The 13,727-nt window shown below is 52.6% G+C and overlaps 2 protein-coding genes across 4 annotated transcripts in view; one reads left to right on the top strand and one right to left on the bottom strand.

Annotated features, from left to right (window-relative positions):
- The window catches only part of RRBP1 (ribosome binding protein 1), a 61,243-nt gene extending 58,262 nt beyond the window's left edge, over positions 1-2,981 (top strand). For 2 of the 3 annotated variants that reach the window (XM_031434283.2, XM_064475903.1), the window contains exons 20-24: positions 138-245; positions 945-1,028; positions 1,257-1,355; positions 1,816-1,959; positions 2,429-2,981. In XM_031434283.2, coding sequence (XP_031290143.2) covers positions 138-245; positions 945-1,028; positions 1,257-1,355; positions 1,816-1,959; positions 2,429-2,467 — 474 coding nt within the window. In that variant the 3' untranslated portion in view covers positions 2,468-2,981. The remainder of the gene's footprint in view (positions 1-137; positions 246-944; positions 1,029-1,256; positions 1,356-1,815; positions 1,960-2,428) is intronic. The other variant, XM_031434286.2, reaches the window with a different exon arrangement.
- A 4,218-nt stretch (positions 2,982-7,199) lies between these two features.
- Positions 7,200-13,727, bottom strand: part of DSTN (destrin, actin depolymerizing factor) — a 29,856-nt gene continuing 23,328 nt past the window's right edge. The window contains exons 2-4 of the mRNA XM_031434282.2: positions 13,156-13,463; positions 10,512-10,588; positions 7,200-8,428 (exon numbers count right to left, since the gene is read on the bottom strand). Coding sequence (XP_031290142.1) covers positions 8,319-8,428; positions 10,512-10,588; positions 13,156-13,463 — 495 coding nt within the window. The 3' untranslated portion in view covers positions 7,200-8,318. The remainder of the gene's footprint in view (positions 8,429-10,511; positions 10,589-13,155; positions 13,464-13,727) is intronic.

The following is a 13,727-nucleotide window of genomic DNA, read 5'->3' as shown; positions in this document are numbered from 1 at the left end:
CACAGGTCACTGTTATCAACCCAGGTACCCCGTGGGGGCTTCAGCTGCTGAGAGCGCCTGCGGTCCTCCTGGGGGGGCCGTGCGTGAGTGCCGGCATCCAGCTGTGTATTTGCACAACCCACCCCTCCCTGTTTCAGGTCAGGCAGCAGTTGAGTGAGATGAAGAGCCACGTAGAGGATGGTGATGTAGCCGGGTCCCCGGCTGTCCCCCCAGAGGCCCCCCCAGCAGAGCAGGACCCCGTCGAGGTTAGGGTGGTGAGCCCGCCCCCAGATGTCGGTCACTAACCACCCTCGTGGGCCCCTCCGCCCCATTTGGAGCACAGGGACGGCAGCCTCTGTTCTGCTAAACCCTGGCTACTGGCAGTGTCCACCGCCTGCCTTCCTGCCCCGACCCCCAGGTTCTGGGAGCCCCAGAGTAGCAGCCAGGGCGCGGAGGGGCTGGGGGCGCCATCCTAACAATGTGCTCGGGAGGGACTGGGCTCGGGGGTCAGTCTTCCCCTGTGGCCTTTGCTGGGGCAGCACTAGTGGGGCACTTGCTCTCCAGACCCCTGGTCCAAGTAGCTGCTGCCCAGTGCGCCTGGACAGCGGTGGCCTGGCCGCCTCGTGGGAACACTGAGTGGGGCCCGGCACGCGGGGCTGAGGGGTCTCTGTCCCGTGGGTCCCATCAGAGGCGCCCGAGTTTAGTAGGGGTCCCACCAGCGTCCTTCTCATCCACACCAGCCCTGTACCGGGAGCTGGGGCACTACCCCCCCCCCCCACAGCGGGGAGCTTTGGAGATGACCCAGTGGTCTGGCTGTGGGCACTCCCACCGCCAGACAGAGGCAGGGAAGAGCCGGGGGAGCCCGGGAAACGGCTGGAAGGTGAGGTTCCGGTCTCAGCCTGACCCGGAGCCCTGGGCGCCCACGAGCGTCCTGCAGCAGGTTCCGATAGTGTGTTTGCCCGCAGCTGAAGACGCAGCTGGAGCGGACAGAAGCCCTCCTGGAGGACGAGCAGGCACGACGGCAGAAGCTCACAGCTGAGTTTGAGGAGGTCTGTGTCGTATCGAGTGTCGGGCCTTCTGTGGGTCAGGATGCCAGGGGCGTGGGGGGGTCCAGGCAGGAGGATGAGGGTCTGCGCCATCGGTCACCTGCCTCCTGTGTGCCTGGGTCCGGGGGGCTCGAGCCGTTGTCCCATCGTGCTGGGTGCCCTCCCATCCCCAGTAGGCTTGTCGGGGTCATGAGGCAAACCGCCCTGACCCGCCGCCCTCTCTCCACCAAGGCTCAGAACTCGGCGTGTCGGCTGCAGGGGGAGCTGGAGAAGCTCCGCGACACCAGCCCCCTCGGGTCCTCTGAAGCAGAGGAGGCTACGCAGCTGAAGGTAGGAGGGGCCGCCTGCCTGGGCTCCCCGCCCCTCCAGGGGGAGGGTGGGAGAGGAGCCTCGGAGCCCCTCGTGCAGCGTCGAGCCTAGTGGGGTGGTGTCTCCAGTGTCACACGTGGCAGCCACTAGTCAGCTCCGCTGTTTAAGCGGAAGTGGAGCTCAGTCCCTCCGTCACCCTTGCCACCTGGCAGGCGTGTGCCACCGCTGCCCGTCCCCAGGGCGCCGTGTGGAGCTGTGTGCATCCGAGCATCCCCGGCACCCCGGCAGCGCTGTGGATGGCGCAGCCCTGACCGGCTCGTGGGCTGCCTGCTCAGGGCCGTCGCTGCCGTCCTGTGACCAGGAGGCACGTCCTCAGGCCCTCAGGGCCCCCGGCGTCGGGCCCACGGGCACGGGCATGGCCAGGTGGCCTTCCGGCTGCGCGTCGGCAAAGGCTGGACCCCTTCAACCCTCTGCCCCACAGGAGAGACTAGAAAAAGAGAAGAAGCTGACGAGTGATCTGGGACGTGCTGCCACCAAACTACAGGAGCTGTTGAAGACAACCCAGGAGCAGCTGGCAAAGGAGAAGGACACCGTGAAGAAGCTGCAGGAGCAGCTGGGCAAGGCAGTGAGTGCGCTGGCCTGCCCGCGGCGGGGGGAGGGCTCCCGGGACTCCCGGGGAGCGTGACCCAGACCTGGGGGCTAGGCAGCCCTGCCGCCCGCGGTGGGGCCCGCACCTGGCCTTCTGCGGCCCCCTGGGGTGGGAAGCGCGCCTCTGACCCCTGCTGCCAGCCCAGGTCCTCACGTTGGGCCCGCGCTGCCCCTGAGCCAGTGCTCCCGGGTCCTTAGCCGGACCTGGGGTCCTCGCTCCCCTCTGTGTCCTCTGCTCCCACCGAGCCCTCAGGCGTCTCCTCCAGCCCCCGGAGAGAGTCCTCGCTGGGACTCCAGACGTGGTGGGCTGGGCCGGCCTTCTCTGGAGGCGTTGGGGTGGTTTAGGAGGGTTAACCTGAAGGGACGGGAGGGCCCTCGGAGCTGGGGCGCGTGCTCCCCTGGGCTCCTTGGCCCCAGCCTCTCCCTCCCTCTGTCCTTTTCCACAGGAGGACGGCGGCAGCTCAAAGGAGGGCACCTCTGTCTGAGTCTCCTGAGGAAAAAGAAGTTACTGTTCCACTTACCAAAATGCCTTACACATTCCTACAAGTCAACCGCCCAGCCGACACAGCGTCGTCCTCCGGGCCTGACTTTGCATCTGAGACGCCGTCAGAGATGACAGTGTCTCAGCACCAGAAATTGATCTTCCAGATCCCTGTTTGTAAGAGAACCTTTGTCACATTTGATAAACACTATTCCCCAGGACCAGCCCTGGACCGCCGGCCAGCGGACACCAAAGCCCTCATCAGCTGTGGGGCAGACCCGGGGTGTGTGCTGGGGAGGCCGGGACCTCTGGGCACCTGTATGTCAGTCAGTGCAATTGTTTTGTCTCTTGTGGGGTCGGGGGTCAGGCGGTGGGCGGTCTTGTGGGTGGGTGGGCTGCCGAGACTGGAGAGTCACAACCCAGTGAGGCAGCAGCCCTGAGCCCTGGAAGGAGTTGACACCAGAACTGATGTGACCTCCTGGACGTGAAATCCATTAAAACCCACATGTCGCCCGGCACTGCAGTCTGGTCTGGTCTCCTGCGGGGCTCCCACACCTGGTGCTGGGCAGGGATGAGGAACCAGGGGCTCCCTCAGGGAGAGAACAGGTGTGGTTCCAGGTCCCCTGTCCCACTGCTCTCCCTGTCCCGCCACCCAGGTCCTAGCACCCACTGGGCGGGATAAGGGAGCAAGGCCTGTGACACCTGGTGGGGTGGCCAGATGCACTGACCGCACCCCCCACCCCAAAGGGCTGTGGGTGGCCGAGGCTGTCCTGTGAAGTGAGTTCCGGGAACGAACAAAGGGGCCTCTGTATTCTGGCCAGGACCTAGGCAGACATCCACACCTCAGGCGGGCTGCTTCAGGGCTGGGGCAGCTGCCTTACCTTCCCGTGAGCCTCAGATCAGACCCACTGTGCTCGGTGGCCCCAGAGAAACTGGTCAACAGGTGTGTGCTCAGGTCTTTGTAAGGAACCTGGCGTGTAAGCAAAAAACGGGTTTAGAGGTTGGGTCGCAGGAGTGGTTGCACCACCCAGCACGGAAGGCGAATCAGCGGACCGATGCCCCTGGGCAGCATCAGCCAGTCTGTCTACTTTCAGCTCAGTCCCAAGACTCAGACTCCTGACAGCTGGGGGCTGAGGGGCTGAACTTAGCTGGGAGAAAACAAGCACCTTGACAGCAGGTGCGGCCAAATAGGAGGGAGGGCGGCACCCAGGGAAGGGTGGTCTTGGAGTTAGGTTCTCCACCTCCCGGGACCTCTGTGCGGCCCATGCCACCTGCTGGTGGGGCTGACTCCTCCCTGGGGCGGTTTGTCACGGGAGGGGGATTGCAGCACCGTGTGTCCTCCGGGCACCTTCAGCCCCACATGTGAGCAGCTGCCGCGGGCCGGGCGGTGCTGGCCTCGGTCTGCATGACCAAGACCTGGCCCTGGCTTTCAGGGACCACTTGGTCCGTGGGCCGCCTGACCACACACACTGGGTGGCACTGGTGTGTTGTGGCTGTGTTGGGATCAGGGTGCTGGGAATTCTGGGAAGGCTCCCCAGAGATGTGCGCTTAAGCTGGAGCTCAGCAGAAGAGATGTTTGTCAGGAGGGAAGAAGGGTCAAGGCTGAGGGGACAGTGGTGCAGAGGCACAGACGTGTGATGGGCTGGGGGTGGTGGCAGGGGCGGGGCAAGAAAGCCTTGAGGAGCTGGGTTATGAAGGACAGAAAAGGTCTGGACAGGGAAGGCAACAGGGGTCACTGAAGTACCATTCTTCTCTGGAGGGGGCTGAAGTGGAGGGGGCACCTGCGGAATGTGGGATCCAGGCCGTGGTTTCTGGCTGGGAGACTGAGCAGGAGGAAGTGACCCGTCACACCTGATGCAGCCACGTGCCAGCCCTGTGCTTGGTTCTCATGTGACAGCTTTCAGTTCAGGGGAACCTTCCGCACTTGCAGAGTCCCCACAGAAGGGAGTAGCCCACCTGGTACAGGGCAGGGAGGTTTCAACCCCGCCTCTAACACCCAGCAGGGCATCAGGAGGCCTGGGGCGGCAGCTGGAGAGTCTGGTTTGTGTGGTCGTGATGGGCTGTGCCTCACTGTGCTCCGGTGGGCCCTGCACGTTGGAGTGGGGCTCAAAACTCATCCTCCTGCATGGTCAGTGGTTTGGGGCCCCATTTCCTGGTGGGAAACAGGCCAGCACTGTGCCCTGAACCAGGACTCCTGCATCAGCGTGGCCACCATCGGCCTGGGAGCCTGCATTTCCAGCGAGCTCCCCTCCCCTTGCCCCACTGTCTGTAGAACTGAGAACCCTCGTGCTGGGGAGAAGCCCTCTGCAGGCACAGGAATACGGGTGGGGGACCCCGGAGAAAGGTACAAGAGACCCTGAGCTGCTGCCTTTGGGTCCCTCCTCGACCACCTGGTGGGGCTCAGTGTCCCCTGTGGAGAGGAGGTCAAAGGCAGGTGCAGCACAGGAGGCCCCACGGAGCTGACCTGGAGGCCCCTGCGGCTCAAGCTCTGAGGCCCGCCCTCCCCACCTGTCGGGCTGGGCTGAGCAGCCCCAAGGCTCAGCGGTGGCAGCTCCTGCGCCGGCAGGGGGCGCCCATGGGCCTCGCTGTTCCTGGGCCGGGTTCCACCCTCAGGCTGGGTAAGGAGAGAGAGCTGCAGGCAGCCACCCTTGCCAGCGTCCAGCACCAGAGACTGAGAGGCCCCTTGTGGTTTCTCTACAATGTGGTAGTGTCTGCAACGGTGCAGACACCCCGGGAGCCGGGCGCATCTTTCTGGCCTTTCACAGCTCCCTGTCCTGCAAATGGAGCGGCACCTAAGAACCGGCTTTTGTAGTCCCCGGGAATGAAGTTCAAAGCCCCCAGGCTGGGCTCGGATCGCTGCATCTCCGACCAACAGCAGAGCTGTGGGAGTTCTGAGATCCAGGCTGAACCCCTCCCTTCAGAGGCTCCCCGGGTGGACTTAAAACTCTGGGGTCACATGGCCCACTGACAGCCCCTCCAGACCTGGAAGCCCCACCCAGAAAGCTGGCTGGGGCCTCCCGCACTAGTTTCCTCTGGTCACCTCTGCATGCTGTTCAGTAAAGTGGACAATCATCGGGATGCCCGGCCTGCAGGGCAGAAAACTCAAGATTCTAGAAACCGCTAGACACTCCACAAATGCCTTCTCCCTGAGCTTCCTGCAGGTTCGGGCCCAAAAGGACGGTGTTTTCCTTCCCGCTCCAATTCAAGTCTCATCGCTGGCACCCAACAAAACCTAGCTCAGAATTCCAGAGGTTAGAAATGAACTCGCCAGGGGTGTGACGGGAATAGCTTAGGACCAGAAAACAAGACCCAAGCTGCCCAGCTGTGCAGCCCATGAGCTGTGACCTCAGGCAAGTTACTTTACCTCTCTGGGTGGGTTACCAAGGCACTGGCTGTGGGCTCAGTGAGCCCCTCCCCTCCCCCCGCCACCCCTCTGGGCCCAGGTGGTACCCAAGGAGAGCACGGGCTGGCCAAACACAGCCCCTCCCACCAAAACCCAGGCTCCTGGACCATCCTCCTCCCAGCCACCGTACAGTGACCCTTCTTCCAGCTGGAGCCCGGTTGGAACTCGGTCTGGAGACTGTTTCCGTATTTCAGAAATGCACCAAATCATGACACAGTGATGTGTCCTTGGGCACATCCAGTCTGACACTCTGAAGGGCAAAGATCCATCAGGAAACAAGCTGCACTTCCTGTGAGTGGACCAGCCAGCCCTCCAGGGAGATCTGAAAAAGGAAACCACTGACCTAAGTCTAATCCTATTACTCGAGTCACTGTGTTCACTGTATTCTCAGAGATTAATATGCCCTGAAATAACAAACTTCACAGTTAAGCTGAATTTCTGTTAGCAGTGGCTGCTTCCTCAGGGCAAGAGTAATTATTAAATGAACCCTAAGCCAGCTTTCCATGAACAGATTGGTAACGTGTTAACGCTTGTAAAGGCGTCAAGGTGCTGAAGGCAGAGTGCACCTGTAGTTTTATTCCTCACCAGTGTCAGCTGAGGTCTCAGAACTCTCATTTTGCATCAGAATGACCTGGAGAGCTTGTTAGCAGGATGCTTGGGCCCCCACCTCAGGAATCCAAAAAGACTCAGACGTTCCCCTAGGTGGAGAAGCAAGTTAACCATCAGCATTTCACAACTTCTGGGGTCAGTGGCGTGCTGGGAGATGTTTACACTATGCCACACACCTGTGAGCCGCTCCCACCCTCCCTCCTCGCCACCCCCCCCTCCACTGCCTGGGGGGGTGGTTACATAAGTGGTGCCACATGTCACGAGTTGAAACCACAGAAAAGACGGCTGCCTTCTCAAACTCCTGGCTGCACCTACAAAGGCTGATTCTTGAGAAGGGCAGTCTTGGGCCCACAATGCTTCTCGGGGCCTGTTAATATACACTCACTAAAAGCACTGCTTGGCAGTAGAGAAAACAGATTCAGGATGGAACGATGACAAGCAGCTTATCAGTGCACAGTACCCCGCACTATCTTCTAGTTTCCAAAGCAGCACTTTGATCAAAACATAATCTTTTTGCCTCCCAAATAAATCAGAGAGGAGATAAAAAGCCTGGCATTCGAATAAACATTTGGAATAAGAGAAAGATTCCCAAGTTGTTCATTCAGAGGAGGGAGCAGTGACCTTAACTCTAATTGTCCAAAATGTCCAAATCTCCCCAACTTACCCCATATATAGAAGGCCAACCCTTTACCCCCGGGTTCACACATGAATAAATTACACGAGAGAAGTTAAAAATGCTTCCTTTATTACATAAAGCCAGTACTGCTACTTCTAAACTCAACTGTTCGTGCATCTCTATATTGTTCAAAGTGTTACGCCTGTGGTGTTAAAGACAATCTCTTCCAAGTGTCATCGGGCAGTGGCCTCCTGTGGGTGTCGTCCATCACACCTGCTCCCCGCCTCACATGCAGTCGGCAAACTGCTCTAGGAAATCACGTTCTCCCAGGCCCCAGAGTAAACGTACTCTATATAATGTTCTTCCACACCTTATGGTACCAGAAGCAACAAAGTTCTGAAGGAGACATAATTAAAGACATCACGGGTGTTCCCGTTTGTCAATATAGCATCTTAACCGTTTTCATTAACAAAGTGTGTTACAACGGAGCCCTAATTTGCATTACAATTAGTTGTTACAAGACAGTGGAGTCTCCTGATTTCCAAGGTGCGAGATCACTCTCTGAACAGCCTCCAGACCAGTGAGGGGACAGCTCACCGCAGATGCGGGAGCTGCTTCCTGTGTTCCAACCACGTGCTTGAAATCGTGCTTTGCAAGATGAGCGCTGCTGGTTCTAAGCGTACGCCGTTTCCAGGCAGCCTCGTGGCGTGTCTGGTAGAATCAAGGGGCCGCCTGACTTAATCTTCCTGTAGTTAGTCTATCAGTGCTGTTAATGGGGAGAATTACTTTCCATTCTTCAATTTAGCTTAGCAGAGAATAAAGAATTGGGACCAAAATTATAACCAGATTATGATCAACTCTTTAAGCAAAAGAAACAAAGTAACTGCTGACGTTAACAAAGATGCAACAGTTCTCTCCGTAGGGCCTTGTACAGTTTTGTGAACTGCGTTATTTAAAAATCATGAGCTTAACAAAAATCTTTACAAGCCAACTCATCAAAACAGGCATTTGGCCAATAAGAATTTATAGTTTCACACCAATAAAACTTTAGATTTCAGATTTATTTAGGGCCATCTGCACATGTTCACAGAATAGTGGGTTTACTCTAACTGATGACAAGACAGCCCCCCACAGTAAGTCCCCGGCCTAAACGTATTTGCTTTACTTATATAGCAAGAGGAGAACATTAAACACAGAAGCTTTCAATTTGTGGCACTGAATGATGATCTACACAGGGCATCCTTCAAAAGCTACAATTAAGGATCCACCTAGCTTTTCCGCAATACAAGCCCGGTTGAGGTCTTCTGGTCCATTTGCTTGACATTCGTGTTTTATCCCTAGGGAGGAAAAACAATCCTATTTAGAATCAAGGCAGTAGCTTACCTATTTCTGTAACATGTCACATAATTTTAAAAGACCAGTTCACACAAGGGTAGAGAAGCTGTGGCATATATAAACCACCCAGCAACGGGAATAAACCTGCAACCATGTGCACCAGCAGGAATGACTCTCAGAAACCAATGTTAACGAAAAGCAGCCAGACGTAATAGCACACGTTCTGGATAATTTCATGTGTATAACACCTAATCAGCCAAAGCTACTTTATGCTGTTAGAAGCCGGGGCACTGGTTACCCTGTGGAGGAAGGAGCAAGAGGAAGTGGTGTGACTGGAGGGGCTGGAGTGTGACTTCCAAGGCCATTAAATCAGGGAACCACTGTTATGCTCAGCATGTGAAAATTCAAGTTCTACAATAATTCATGGGCGCTCTTCTATAGATACACTGTATTTCAACAAAAAAGTTAAAAAGCAGGTCTAGTAATAAAGCTTCTTGGTTTCTGAAATGTAAGTAAAACCAGGAATTTGATGTTTTGACTGCACAGCTGATACGGTTGCCTGTGTTGAGGGATGGAGAACTTATAAATGGGGTCACTTCTGCTCTGTGGTACCATGCAATACATTTAAGAGACCTATCACAATGAAAACTATGTAAAATGTTTTGCTGACTGCTGTCTCAGAAAAATTTACATCACCACACTGCACAAGGAGCTCAATTATGGAATAACATACAGTAGCTTCTCTGTAAACAGCTGCTCTCTTTTAAACAGCTGCACTGTTTTCTGATTTTCCATAATTTTAAGACCATTTCCTTAAGCTGCTGAAAGCACAGCAGGTCATCTTTTGGGCCACTTAGACTGGAGAAAGCCAGCGATGGTTTCACTAGGGAAAAAGGCACAAGGGAGACGGTTTTTCATGCCAGCAATCAAGTGAATGGAACAGCTCCTTTCCTGAAAGGCGACGCAGAGCAAGGATGAGCAGGGACCCAGTGACTCTCTCCCGGGAGCACTGTGGAAGCGCTGAGGCTAACGAGTCATGTGAAAACACCAGGTACCCGACCGGTGGACGCACTTCCAGGGGCTGGCCCAACATCAAACCAAGACAAGTGGACGCTGACAAGGACTGAACGGCGCAGCGGCAGGTTTCAGGAAAGAAGCGAGAATTCTGTTTTCCTAAGTAAAACAAGCTAGGGCAAACCTGATCTACTACAAGAACAAAACAATCAGTCACAGTAAAACAAACAAAATGAAAACGACATTGGGCCAAACCCCTGTGACCTTGGCTCTCCCAGCTGTTCGGAGCTAGCCACAGCAGGAAGGTGGGGCAACCACCTCTCCGACTGCGCATCTCCCATTCACAGCTGAGAAAAGCCAGGCCCAAGGAAGTTAAGCAGTTTGGGCCAAGGCCACATGCTGTTAGATGACAAACTCAATTAGCCCTCAGCACAGGCCTCCAGGCACTCGCCCCATGCTCGTGCTCCATCATACCAACATTCCCTCCTGCTGGAACAGTAAGTCCATTCTGGCCATCTCATCAGGATCCCAGTCCCCAGTGGCAAGTCAAACAGAACTGGCCAGCTCAAGAAGTGAGGCCACTTTCCTTTGGACAGAGATGAGCCAATAACCTACAATCATATCATTTCAAAGTAAAGCCAAAGATAAGAGCATCGTTCCCATTTATGACCATTCCCTTTTTGCAACTTCGTTGTGTCAACTACATTCAGAGGCAACGGCAAATTTATTATTTACTGTGACCAGTGTCAGCCGGTTAGTCTCCACCTGCTATGTGAGAAACTTGGCAGCATCTCAACTAGTTTAAAACGAGACTGAACAAGTGATACGCACACAAATGTCGAGAGAATGGGGTTATTAATATGGGCCTTTCAGACCCAGAGTGATCGGCACAAGGCAGAGAGATGCTGTAAGCTGGGTTCAACCTTCCGAGTTTTTTCCTGTAAAAAGGCAGCGCTTCCCTTCTCTGTGGCCAAGGCTCTCCAAGGAAAGGAAGGTGCTCCTCAGAAAAGATGGCCCCCACTCCAGGGGTTCACCACACCTCTAAATACCTGGAAGTAAACCAGACCGTACCTTGAAATTTCTTTTTGATCGCATCCTTGGAGCTTGCATAGATCATTTTGCTTTTCAGAGGTGCTAGTTCTGGTGCCCTGGATAGAGAGTACCAAAAATGAGAAAACTGGTTTAGGAAAAGTACAATTTACATCGTTTTGAACATGTGCATCAGGGATGGGGGAGGGTCTCCAGAGTCTCCTGGGAGAGTTTCTCTACACAATTTTTTCCTTTCTCCACCGACTCGGAGAGTGACTGCTGCAGACAGGCATACGGAGAATAACTCAGGGTGACCAAGATGAGAAAAAAGCTGAGGACCACTGATCAGTTAATGGGGCTACAATAAAAGAACAACACTGGATGATTCACCATGTTACCCAAGTATTTTCTTTAAAATAATTTTTTTCATTTGTATCAATAAAGGCTTGAGTTCAGGCTAACAACCATCTTCATATGAGGTTTTAATATTTTCTGGTGGAAAAAAGTTTCAAAATACAGAAAGGCACAGAGACTAATCTGTAAATCAAGTATCTGCCACCCAGAATTAAGAAATGCTAGCAATTTTTGCTTCAGGTTGTATTCTGAAAAGGAACGTACTATACACAAAGTACAAGCCCCCTTCTCACCGCCCCCAGCCCCTTCACCTCCATCTACTCCAACAGCAGTTCTGACCACGTGAGCACCAAGTCTTCCACCTCAGACTACCGTAACAAACATGTCACAAGGCTTTCTTTCTTTAATGTTAATGGCAATTCAGCAATAATTTTGGCTTAACTGTCAATATTACTCTTATATTTACAGAATTTTTAGTGCCCCCCCCCCCCGTTAATGAACACTGGAAGCACAGCATATGCTTTACCACTTTCCTCACCAGTAATGCTGAAAAATAACAGAGCTACTAACTGACAGAAGCAGCTCATCTACGAATGCGTTTTCTCACTACACCCCCCACCCTCGGGCCTGCCTCCACGCCACACCACTATGACACCAAGGGCAAAAGGAGTGCAATTAAATACTTTTAAGCACTTAATAATTCCATTTAGCTTCCCTATTTCCGGGATGTTCAACAGCCACTGCCACCACGGACTGGCACGGACCTCGCCTCGCCCACCCCTCCCACAGCGGGCAGAGGTTCTATTCCGAGGAACAAGGGAAAGAGAACATTCTCTGTCTCAGGTGCGTGTCCCTCTCAATCTCCGGTCCAAGGATGGAGGCAAGGCACAAGGACCTCAGGTCTGGGCAGATGCCTGAGCTACAAAGTTAAGTGGGTACTTTTCTTATGCAAAATAGGTCAAGCACAGGAAAAAAAAAAACCCCAAAACTTTAGCTGTTCTGATTTTACTCTAACCAGGTCTTTAAAATACTTTAAGACCCATTCCTTGAGCCCTAAACAGAGCCTGTTACGAAAAACTCCTATAATAAGGTTTCAGCTTTCTTTAAAAAGTAACAATGTAAAAATACTGCATGAACACTGAATTTCCTTTCCTTCTTTCTACTCTTGTTTTCCAAATGTTCTTTAATAAGGATGTATCATTTTCATAGTAGGAAAAAAAGCATAAAAAGCCAGGATAAAAAACAGTGTGAATGAAGGAAATATTCACCGATTTAAAAGCTTAAATCTTTAGCTGCCCTATCTGCCACTCAAGACTAAATCCCAGAAGGGCAGGGCTTGGCCTGTCTTCTTCACAGTTATTTTCCCAGGCCTGACACAATACCTGGCATGTGGCAGAAAGAAGTTTAATGAGTGCACCTTCATCCAACATGCTCAGCTGAAGTCTCACTATCATCTTTATGCACTTATATCTGTGGCTACCAGGCTGCTCAACAGTAAGCGCCCAATACCTGCCCTGACCGCACATCTTCAACCTCACAGCATCTTGGTTTCAGCAGGAGCAGCAAGGGCTTCTGAAATGGACCGAGGTGGGATCCAGAGTTAACATTCCTTGAAACCAGAATTCTTTTGACTGCCTAGCCCTACATCCCAAGTTGCTGGTGGCACACAGCTGAGAGCAAAGCCCCTCCTTGCCTTGCCCCGGCTCAGGCCAAAGTCTCACTCGCCTCAAATCAGAGACTGTTACCACTTCCCCCGTTCCTCATGGAAGCTAGAGAACATTCTCACTGTATTATGAATTCCCTATCAAGGAATGCACTATAATACAATTAAATAAGGAATATAGGTGTGACTTTAAAGGCAAGCTTAAGCTCAAATATGAATTTACTTTAACAACTAATTTAAATAGCCTTTCAAGAAAAAGGCCACCACTTTATAGCACTTTTTTTCATTACTTAGAGCAATGCTGTTCAACAGGGCTTTCTGAAATGATGGAAATGTTCTACATCTGTGCTACCTAATAAGGGAGCCACTAGTCACATGTGGCTACTGAGCATTTAAAATGTGGTAATTCAACTAAGAAACTGAATTTTAAATTTTATTTAATTTTAACAGCCACAAGTAGCTAGTGGCTACCCTACTGGACAGCGAACACAGAGCAATTACAGCTGGAGGCAATGATAACAACAACTTCAAAAGCAGCAAACCACAGACACACAAGTCAAGTGGGAGGCCAGCTCCTGGCAGGGCATCTGGGAGAAGACTTTGGTGAGGTGCTAACAGTAAGAGATGAACTCTGAGTTTTAGAGGCTCAATATTTCTAACAATGCTTACCACAAAAAAAACATCAACTCCTCTTTTCTGGATTCCTTGGTTTCAAAGCTTGCATCATACAAAGCATAGCGACAATCTTTTTCAGGAAGCATTCCCACGAAATGCTTGAAAGGATCGGTTATGGTTACACCAACATCTCCAACCAAGATCTCTTTGCCTTCTTCTACAATGATGCACTTTTTGTCTGCACTGAGACAAAAAATGACAGCCTTCTTTCTTTTCTTGATTTCTTCTGGTGTGGAACACTTCCGAACTTTCATGTCATAAAAAATGCGGCATACTTCATCAGCAACTTGCACTCCTGAGGCCTAGAATGAGGGAAAAAAAATCAGAAGGAGGCTTCGATATTTATCATGCCAAATATAAAACACGATGTAACTTTTGGTTATAGACTGGCATACGCTTAAAATTGTTAAAGGTGTATTTTTCATCTAACAAGAAAACTAGAAAATCTGAGCTACAAACACTAATTTCAGTCATTTAACTTCTAAAAAGATTACATATATAAGCTATTAATCACCATCACATGGGAGTAAGGGAAGATTCAGCTACAGCAGCCCCTCTAACCCCAA

Source organism: Camelus dromedarius, chromosome 18 (genome assembly GCF_036321535.1).
Source record: "Camelus dromedarius isolate mCamDro1 chromosome 18, mCamDro1.pat, whole genome shotgun sequence".
Lineage (NCBI taxonomy): Eukaryota > Metazoa > Chordata > Mammalia > Artiodactyla > Camelidae > Camelus > Camelus dromedarius.
This window is presented reverse-complemented; position numbering and strand designations above follow the sequence as displayed.